This window comes from Orycteropus afer, unplaced genomic scaffold, assembly GCF_000298275.1.
Source record: "Orycteropus afer afer isolate SDZICR_OR568_19922 unplaced genomic scaffold, OryAfe1.0 scaffold00108, whole genome shotgun sequence".
NCBI classification, from domain to species: Eukaryota; Metazoa; Chordata; class Mammalia; order Tubulidentata; family Orycteropodidae; genus Orycteropus; species Orycteropus afer.
In genome coordinates this window covers 913,541-924,151 of record NW_006921695.1, presented here as the reverse complement: position 1 = coordinate 924,151, position 10,611 = coordinate 913,541, and the positions used below count along the sequence as shown (strand labels likewise).

Here is a 10,611-nt window from a genome sequence, read left to right as displayed (position 1 = left end):
AAAAAAAAAAAAAAGAAAGTCCTTCCAAAAAACTCACTGTCATTGACCCAGTTTTGACTCATAGCAATCCCCATTGGGTTTTCAAGGCTGTAAGTCCTTATGGAAGCAGACTCCCTCATCTTTCTTCCATGGAGTAGTTGGTGGGTTTGAACCACTGACCTTTTGGTTAGCAGCCAAATGCCTTAACCACTACACCACCACTGCACTCTCCCCATACTCTATAGTGCTAAACAAATAACTCAGAATATTGAATATCCATTTATATTGGGATGAATTGTGGTCCCCAAAAGATATGTCCACCTGTAGCCTAAGAATTTGACCTTATTTGGAATTAAGGGTCTTTGCAGATGTAATTAAGGTAAGAATATTGAAAAAAGATCATCTTGAATTAGGGTGGGCCCTAAAACCGATGACTAGTGTCCTTATCAGATATAGAAAAAGAGACACATGGAGACACGGAGAGAAGCCCATGTGAAGACAGACAGTTATGCAGCCCCAAGCCATGGAACACCAAGGATTGCCAGCAGCTACCTGAAGCTGAGAGGTATGGAATGGATTCTCCCTCTGACCACCAGAGGGAGCCAACCCTGAGGACAATTTTACTTCGGATTCCACAACAGTGAGAAAATGTATTTGTGTTGTTTTAAGCTACCAAGTTTATGGTAACTGGTTATGACAACCCTAGGAAACTAATACACCATCCAAAGAGCCACAAACCTTGAGCAGTGATATTATTTATTGCTTCATTATAGTGTTTACAAATGGAAAAGTACAAAAGAATCCTAATGTCTAAATTGTATTCTCTACACTATCTGAATTAGATAATTATTGCAGCTTTTGAAGGACTTCTGAAATGCTCCCTTTGGCAGTAGCAGAGGATATTCCAAATCCCTAAATTGTGAAAATGTTTTGATTAACGAAAGGAGAGTCCTGGAACCACAGATCTGCTAGAAGTGACATTAAATTATTGCTTGGTCAAGCTTCCAGGAAGCAAGATAACTAGGTTCTAGCTCCGGTGAAAACATCATGAGTGTCATTTCTTCATTTATAACATGGAGCTGGTAATACCAGACAGAGCAATATTGATGAGTCAGAATAATAATAGAAAGCATCATGAGAGAAAGTAATGTTATGGTAGAGCTCACTTTCTATAATTGCTCTACAAGTGCTTGGTATTATTTTATCATGTCTCCTCAGACAGGAGAAGGAAACTAACAATTATTTAGCTTCATCCAAACACCAGGAATACATAATAGTACAAAGAAAGTCCACCATTGCTATACAGTTTTCTCACTTCCTGGCCCTCTTCCCTAAACGGATCTGTTCCATAAACATACATTAAAAGTACTCACATTTTCACTCATTGTAGTGGCTTCAGATGCACAACTATTCTTCCTGTTTGTGGAACATAAAAGACAATATTTACTAAATTATCACTTTCAATTCTGAAGCATATGGCCTCTTTTAGTTAATGTTACCCTTATACATTTTTTCAGCAGGAAGACAAACATTTATCTTAGCCAAGTGGAACAAAAGTCAGCAATCCTTATTAAATTTCTTTATGTATGGATAATAGTGACAGAGAAAGCCATGCATGAAATCCTTATGGATCTAAATGTACCTTAGGTTACTAAAGATTTTTTTATATATATCAGAAACCAGATAGAGTTTTCCATTTATTAACATTTAACATTCTGAATGCTTGATTTTTAAGTTGATTATCATAATCTCAAGATTCAGTTTTTCCACAGAAAGATAGTTTTACAAGGTGGGTAGGGTTCTAGTCATGTACTTCATCATTCAACACATTTTGAGGGCTGTAGATTTAAGGACTGGGAGGAGTGTCTAGGAATAAAGATAGAAAAACCAAAAAACCAAACTCACTGCCACTGAGTCGATTCCAACTCATAGTGACCCTCATGGGTTTCTGAGGCAGTAAATCTTTATGGAAGTAGATTGCCCCATCTTCACTCTGTGGAGCAGGTGGTGGGTTTGAATAGCCAACCTTCTGGTTAGCAGTCAAAATGCCTTAGGTATTGCACCACCAGAACGCCTTAGGAATAAAGATATTGCATCCCAAATTATTGCTTGGGTAGACAGAGACACTGACTGAAGGGAAGACTAGCTCTATCACCCCAGCAATGCCATCCCTCCCCTTATGTAAAATGATATCTATTCTCTGCTCAAAGCCAAAGTCCTCACATTTGCCAAGAAGGGGCTCTACACAATGTGGCCCTGCTTTTTCTGCTCAGCTAATCTCTACTTTCCCTCACTCTGTTCCAACCACACTGGTCCTCTTGTTGCTTCTCAGACACTACAGGCATTTTGGCCCCACTATCTTTCTGTTTATTTTCTCCTTTCTGCTTGAACACTCTTCTTACAGGTAGCTGTATGCCTTGTTCCTCACCTCCTCCAGGTTTTATAAAATATCCCCTTATCAGTGAAGCCTTCCCTGACCAAGCTATTTAAAATTATAATCTCCTCTCCTACTTCGTATATTCTCTATCTCTGTAACGGTTTTATTTTTCTCCATAATACTTATAACCATCTAACATGCTATAGCTTTTACTTATTTGTTTACTCTCTGCCTTCCTCTAATAGAATCTAGGCTTCATAATATGGACTTTCTTCATAATGTATGTTTTGTTCACTGCTGTGTCCCTAGTCCTTACAGCAATGTTGGGCACTAAATAGGTATTCAATAAATAGCTGTTGATGGAAAAAAAGTGACTGTAAGTAAAATTTTTATTTGATTATTTTCAATTTAGTGAAATACAACAAAAACCTTTTTTAAAGAAACTGTAGAAATGCCTATGGAATCAAATTACTGAACATATTTCTCCTTTCAAAAAATATCTCACTGCCATCAAGTCCATTCCAACTCATAGCGATCCCCATTGGGTTTCCAAGGCTGTAAATCTTTATGGTAGTAGAGTGCCCCATCCTTTTTCTGGGAAAAGCTGATGGGTTTGAACGGCTGACCTGGTTAGCAGCCAAATGCCTTATCCACTACCCCACAAGAGCGCCTTATTTCTCCTCTGTTGTTGTTGTTGTATGTTTCTCTTCTAGGTAATCAAATATTATTTACAAGTAGGCAAGAGACATGAGTTGTGATGTTATTTCTAGAAAAGCTTGAGTAACTTCTCTATAGGATTATACCTACACAAGTAACCCAACTTCCCACATTTTACATTAAACAAATGATTAACAGAAAATTAGTTGTTGTAAGAAGAAAGGCATGCATTTTAAGGAGAGTATACTTACTGATAGGTGGTTTCTTCTACAAAAGAATAAGTACATATCATTAATGCAATAGTTAACACACAATAATATAGATTCATATAAAACTGAACTATAGCTTAATTTCTTTTTCTCAATCTTTAGCCTCATTTGCTATTTGTACCTTCTAAATCAAGGGTTGGTAAACTTTTTCTGTGATGGTCCAGATGGTAAATATTTTAGGCTTTGCAGGCCAAGAGGAAAAATCAAAGATGTTATATACATTCTTTTTTTTTCTTTCCTCAGCTCTAGTCTATACCTTTCCAGAGGCCTCTCTCTCTCTCTCTCTTTTTTCTTTTTTTAAGTTTTTATTGTGATTTGGGTGAAAGTTTTCAGAGCAAATTCATTTTCCATATAGCAGCAGTTCATAGACATTTTGTCTCATGGTTATGTACATTCTTATAAGAGCAAATTTCCAAAAAGTGTTTACTGATAAAATTAAAAATGTAGTAATAATCATCAAGATTTTGTAATACAGGTCTACTAAGGAGAAAAATATAATTTGTTTTTGGGGAGAACATTTTTGTTAATTGGGGTTCAAAGTTAATAGTCCCTAACATCAAATAGTCTGCAAATGTTCATTTGGAAAAATCACCCTTAGCTCATAAGCCATAGAAAAACAGGCAGTAGGCCAGCTTTGGCTCATAGGCTATAGTTTACTACAATTGTTCTAAAGGCAAGTTCAAGAAAATAGTTTTTAGATAGGTTTTTTTTTGCCAATTGAAAACAGGAGTAACATTCTTAGTGACCTCCTAATATCTAAACCAATTGATTCAGTATTTTCAGAAAAGTTTGTTTACCAAATCTGCATTAAGAATACTCTGACAGACCACTTGGAGGGGAATCTATGTAGGAGATTCTGGATAGAGAGGGAGAACAATGTGGAACAAAACTCAAAATCATTTGGAAAAAAAAAAAAAGGGACCAGGTTTGCTTGTCTGATGGAGCCTGGTGGAACCACTGAGACCATGGCCCATAGCTGCCCTTCAGGTCTGGAATTGAACCCACTCCTGTGGCTTCCAGCCAAACAAAAGACAGGCATATGAGGTGAACATTTACACTAGGTAGATACACTCCTTGGAGAGAACAATTATGAGAGAAAGAAGGGCTGTTTATGCACAGGGAGATAGTTCGGGGGCAGGAGTGCATGGAGGGATGGATGCAGGGAAGAGGTAACTATTGGGAGGAAGTGGGAGGGGAGCTGTTGTGTTGTGGTAAATTGTATTCAATGTCATGAGACAAAGTGTATGTGAGCTGCTGTATGGAAAGTGAAATTGCTCTGTAAACTTTTTCCCAAATCACAATTAAAAAAAAGAAAAAAGAATACTCTGACAGGACCAGAAGAACTAGAAAGTGCCTAGCTACAACTGTCAACCACTCAGAGGTAGATCTGTGTAGGAGATCCTGGTTAGAGTGGGAGAACAATGTGGAACAAAACTCAAAATTATATGTGTGTGTATGTATGTGTGTATATATATATATATATATATATATATATATAAAACGATCAGGTTTGCTAGTCTGATAGAATCTGGTGAAACCTTGAAACTATGGCCCCTAGCTGTCCTTCAGGTCTGGAATCAAACTCACTCCTGTGCCTATCAGCCAAATAAAAGACCAGCATATGGGCTGAATATTTACATCAGATAGATACACTCCTTGGAGAGATCAATCATGGTAGAACAGAAGGGCAGTTTATGCACAGGGAGACCACCTGGGAGGCAGGCGTGCATGGGGTAGAAGGACACAGGGAAGAGGTAACTATGGGGAGGAAGTAGAAAGAGAGCTCTTACATTGTAGGAAACTGCAGTCAATGTCACAAGACAAAATGTGTATGAAATGCTGTATGGAAAATGAAGTTTCTCTGTAAATTTTCACCCAAATCATAATAAAAATTAAAAAAAAAAAAAATGGAAAAAAGAATACTCTGAGGGGTATTCTTTGAAAGTGTAAAAATGACAAGAATTTTGAAAGAGCAATCTTATCTCTTTGTACTTCCACTGGTGGCCAGCAGGGGACTCAGCTGACTTTTGTTCATAAAATTACATTACATTAGTAGAACAATTATTATAGTTTACAGAGCAGTTATTCTTTATTGTAGGGAGTTTCTTTGACTCTATGTTCATGGAAACATTTTATGACACATAATACATATTTGTATATATATTATGTACAAAACATGTTTTATAGATTAGAAACTTCCTTTAAATTTAAGTTTTATCTTGGTATGAAACATTTTAAAACCTAAATTCTAAAACCAATGTTCACTGTACATTTTAATTTATTCATACTATAAATTTATAATTCCATTTAAAAAATTCTACTTTCTACACTGGTGCCACTGTAATTGATAGAGTTCTGTATCTTTTGAGCTCTCAGATCATTTTAAAGATTGGGAGTGAAGAGATGCATTAAGAGAATAAAATGTATTATTACTAAGCCTAACTCATTTACATCAAACTTCCTACATCACTAAATGGGGATTTGGAGTTATAAGAACTATAAACTTGAAAAAATATAATCCTTGTTCAGAAGCAACATTAATACAATAGGTTTAGTTTTTCTGGAACAATTGTCTACTAAATATAGTTGTGCTAAAATGGCAACAGCATTTCATTGTTCTACACTAATAAAACCTGTCACTGATTTATTTTGATGACATTTCTTATAAAACTAGAAATCAACTTTTGTATTGAGCTTTCCACGGTAACTTTAAAAATATAAAGATCTTATCTACATGTACACACACATATAAATATCCATCCATGTGGAGGTCCTTTCACAGTATTGCTGCACTCATAGGTTCCTCTCATATTCCGTGGTGCTCCCTGATATTTTGCAATGAGGCAATCTATGTTTTCTCCCTGTTTTCCAAGGTGCTTCATAACCCACCTTCATATCACCTTGGACATTTTCTGCTACAGAAAATCTATGAAAAATATTCTCCAGACCATATTTCCACAGGAAAATGTTTATCAAAAAAAAAGATGAAATTTACTTACTTGAAAAATAGCCTCTTCTCTGAGCATAGCACACACCAAGACCACAAATGGAAATCACCAAGGCCACAATGACTACAGCTGCTATGATGCCACTTATATTAAGATCATCTGGAATGTGAAACAAAGCACACATAAGTTAATGTCAAACAGGAGAGATGCAGTTATTAAACAGAAAAAGTTCAAAAAAGTATATGGCTATACCATATACATGGATAGCTTCATACTTTTGAAGGCTGTTCAATAAATTCACTTTTAGGACATGGATCAAAATTGAAAAATAGTAACAGAATTAAGTTTTGCAAGAATCTTAAGTTTAGAAAAGTGCTATGACCCAGAAATAAAATTTATGCTATTTGGACATTTAATAATTCATAGGATTCATAGGTTTGACTATCAGGTAATTGATCTTAGAAGTTGAGTTTAATCTATTACCACACCCCCTGATATTTACTTGAAATTCCTCTATCACATCTGCTACATCAATTTCTTAATAATAGAAAACTCACTCACTTTCTAAGAAAGCCTGGAAGCATCTTTGTTGAATTTATATGAGTGTGCATGTGTTTGCATGTGCACTTACATGCCATTAAACTGTTATCCCACTGAATAAAATAAATTAAACCTCCTGAGGATTTTTCATATTGCTGGGAGCTCTGGTAGCATAGTGGCTAAGACACTTGCCTGCTAACCAGACGGCTGGCGGTTCAAACCCACCAGCCACTCCTCGGAAGGAAGGTTGGGCAATCCTACTTCCGTAGTGATACTGCCTCGGAAACCCAAGGAGGGGTCGCTATGAGTCAGGGCTGACTTGACGGCTATGAAGTCTTATCTCCTCTATTCTAACAAAACAGGATATTTTAATCCAAGTTTGAAATCACTATCGTGTTACTAACATTGGAGGTTTTTCTGATGCTAATGATGTTGCCCCAAAATTAGATTATCAACCTTCCAAACATGGTATTTTTCCAAATTGGGAACTGTACCAAAAGTGCCTTCATTCAAGTAGTTAATAAAATGATGAATGTTACTTTGTTAAGGAAAGAATCATGTAATAGGTTATTAGCACCTCCCTTCATATAACACATGTATTAGCATGTTCTTGATGTGAGATTCAACTACATGTGGATCCATCTACACATTTTATTTCAATTACATTTCTCCACCTTGTCAACAGGGATCTCATGGGCCACATCATTTTGTTATTTAGATACTTCCTATGTATTTATTAATATAATGTAAGTTATCTGTGCTTTTTAAGGGAATAATTTCTCCAAAGGTTCTCATTTTTCAAAGTAAGTATTAATTAGGATGTGATTAAATAGCTTGGAGAAAATATTTTATAGCACTTATCTCAATAGTAAGGAGCACTGCTGGCATAGTGGTTAAGCATTTGGTTGCTAACTAAAAGGTCAGTGGTTCGAACACACCAGGTGCTGCATAGGAGAAATGTGTGGCAGTCTGCTTCTGTAAAGATTACAGCCTTGGCAACACTGTGGGCCTGTTCTTTTCTGTTCTATAGGGTCTCTATGAGTTGGAACTGACACAACATCATCAATAGGTTTTGATGTATTACAACAGTAATCTTAGATATTTTAAAGCAATTTCACGTTCTGTGGAAGATTGTTTTAGATATATTATTTCAGCCTGCTAATCATAAGACTTTTCTGATAGCAAAAATCTTTCCTAATACCAAGTATGTTCTTAATTTTCTCAATTACTTCTGAAACACTGTGTGTGTGTCAACTTGTGTGTCAACTTGGCTGGGCCTGGTTGAGTGGCTGGGCAGCTGGATGTAGTATTCCTCATGATGAGACTGGTAATCATCTCCATGGTAGAATCTACTGTGAGCAGCTGAGTAGCTGCTTTAGGGATGTGGTCTGCTTCCAGTATATAAGGAGAAGTCTTGGGGAATGGTCTCTAGTTTATGGCACACTTGAACCCTGCATGTAGCTGTGTCATTGTTCAGCAGCCTGCCATGCTCTGCTGACCTTGGGACTTACAATGGACTTGAATTAATGGCCTGCTATGTGGTTTGGTAACATTGGGACTGTGCCTTTTTACTTGTCAACTTTGGGCTTCTCAATGCCAGTAGCTGTCTGAGTGAAGTAGCTGTCAGTAGCTGTCTGAGTGAAGAAAAGCCTCAAGCTCCAGTGGGCTGGGAGCAGGAGGCAGAACTGAAGCCCAAAGTTGAGGGCCTTTAACCCAGCCCCTAAAGCCTGGCACTTTGAACTTGGACTTAAAGCCTCCAAACTGTAAGAGAATAAACTCCTGTTTGTTCAAGCCATACCATTTGAGGTATATTCTTGTCAGAGCGTCACCAGGTAACCAGAACAAACTAACTATAATTTGACCAGAGTAGAAAACATTAATTATTGTTTGGTATAACCTCAGTTAATATTTACTTTAACATAAGGAGTCACTGAAATTCAGCTATTTATGTGGATATGAAAGAACAGAGAGGAAATAATCCCACAAGAATTATAATCCAAGGCAAAAGTAAATCAGTAAGTTAAACTCTTGAGAATCAAATTGTGCGTATGTACTATTTTCTTTGTAGTAGTCCAAGAATTTGATATTTATGAAAGGTTCAACCAAAGGGCTATTATCTGACAAAACTGCTCTTAAGTTTGTAAATAAAGTGGACATATATAAAGGGTTCAACCAAAAGACAAAATATAACCAAAAAGTCTGCTGTGTCTTGCAAGTACTAAATTGTGGCATACACTTTATTTTATTCAATGGAATAGAAGGTAGAAGAGTAGTTTCATGAATTGATCTGTGTCCCCCTAATACATGTGCCAATTTGGCTAGGCCCTGATTCGCAGTATTGTGTGATTGTCTTCCATTTTGAGTTATGATGTAATTATCCTCTATTTTGTGATGTCTTCTAAACCCTAACCTCTCCCTGTGGTTTTTGAGGCAGGATTAGGTTATGTTCAAGAGGATTAGGTTATGTTTGTTATGTTAATGAGCCAAGATTAGGGTTAGATGCATCACCCTTACTTAAGACACCACTCATACTCAGGTCATAGCCCTAATCTGAGGTGAGAAGAGTTACCTTAGGATGTGGCCTGCATCACCTTTTATTTTACAAGAGATAAAGGAGAGAGAAGTGAGCAGAGAAGAAAGGATCTCTATACCATGAAGAAAGAAGAGCCAGAAGTGGAGCACATCCTATGGACCCAGGGTCCCTATGCTGAGAACCTCTTAGACCTGGGGAAAGATTGATGCCAAGCCACATGAAGATCTGCAAGGAACCAGGAAACAGAAGCTGAAGGAAGGGACAAGGACCTTCCTCCAGAGCTAACAGAGAGAGAGAGAAAGCCTTTCCCTAAAGCCAGCACCACTTGTGGTATCTCTGTTAAAGCAACACTAGATAACTAAAACAAGTAATAAGTTAGAGATAAGTTGTTTTTGTCCCATTTGTCATTTACTGTGAAATGTTGAACAAATCGTACAATCACATTAAGCCTCAGCAAAGATAAAATATAAGAATACATATATGTAAATATTCTGTGTTTTTTATTTGGGGTGAGGGGAGAAGTCACTATAAAAGGAAGCCATCATTACTCTAAAGGAAAGGAAAAAACAAAAGAAAACAGCTAAAATGCTAAGTGTTGGAGTCTTCTAGAGTTGTATAATGAGGCAGCCTTGGAACCATCAGCAGATTACTGATTCATTTTCTTTTCTTACTTTAAAAATGCACTCCTCGGAAAGAAGGTGGGGCAATCTACTTTCGTGGTGATACTGCCTCGGCAACCCAAAGAGGGGTCGCTGTGAGTTGGGTCCGACTCGACGGCACATAACAACAACAACAACAATTTTAAAAATGAGCTAACCTTAGGACAGTTAACAGCTTCTGTTCAAGTGACAAGTCTTTAGTGATAATTGACAAAGAAAACTAGACTTGGAATTTCCTGAATTCTTACATATTTTCAAAAGTTACAGATTCCAAATGAAGGCCATGAACTCAGTTTCATATGAAACACCTAGGATCAATGGATTAGCATTAAATAAACTAATTTTAACTTTTAAGCTAAATTATACCCAGAAATGGTGAAATTCATGTTCACATTAAAGTGGTACTACTGGCAAAACTCACTGATCTGCACTGAACACGTTCCCTTGTTACCCTCCCGAGAGGGACCAGGTCTTCGGGAGCAAGGTAAGCACGGGCGCAGCACAGAGTAGCAGGCCGGAAGAGCAGGAGTACTCAGATCAGTGAGTAAGCACAAGCCTGCCTTGTTTCAGTACCTATGCTTAAACTGCCCCCTGGCTGAACACTCTTCTCTTTGGCTTCCTGGGTTCCACCCCTTCCTCCTGCTCTTCC

At 37.3% G+C, this 10,611-nt stretch overlaps 1 protein-coding gene across 1 annotated transcript in view; it reads right to left on the bottom strand.

Moving 5' to 3' along the window:
* Positions 1–1,310: 1,310 nt before the first annotated feature.
* JAM2 (junctional adhesion molecule 2) overlaps positions 1,311–10,611 on the bottom strand; it is a 120,929-nt gene continuing 111,628 nt past the window's right edge. Inside the window, exons 7-9 of the mRNA XM_042781339.1 lie at positions 6,282–6,389; positions 3,265–3,280; positions 1,311–1,395 (exon numbers count right to left, since the gene is read on the bottom strand). Coding sequence (XP_042637273.1) covers positions 1,311–1,395; positions 3,265–3,280; positions 6,282–6,389 — 209 coding nt within the window. The remainder of the gene's footprint in view (positions 1,396–3,264; positions 3,281–6,281; positions 6,390–10,611) is intronic.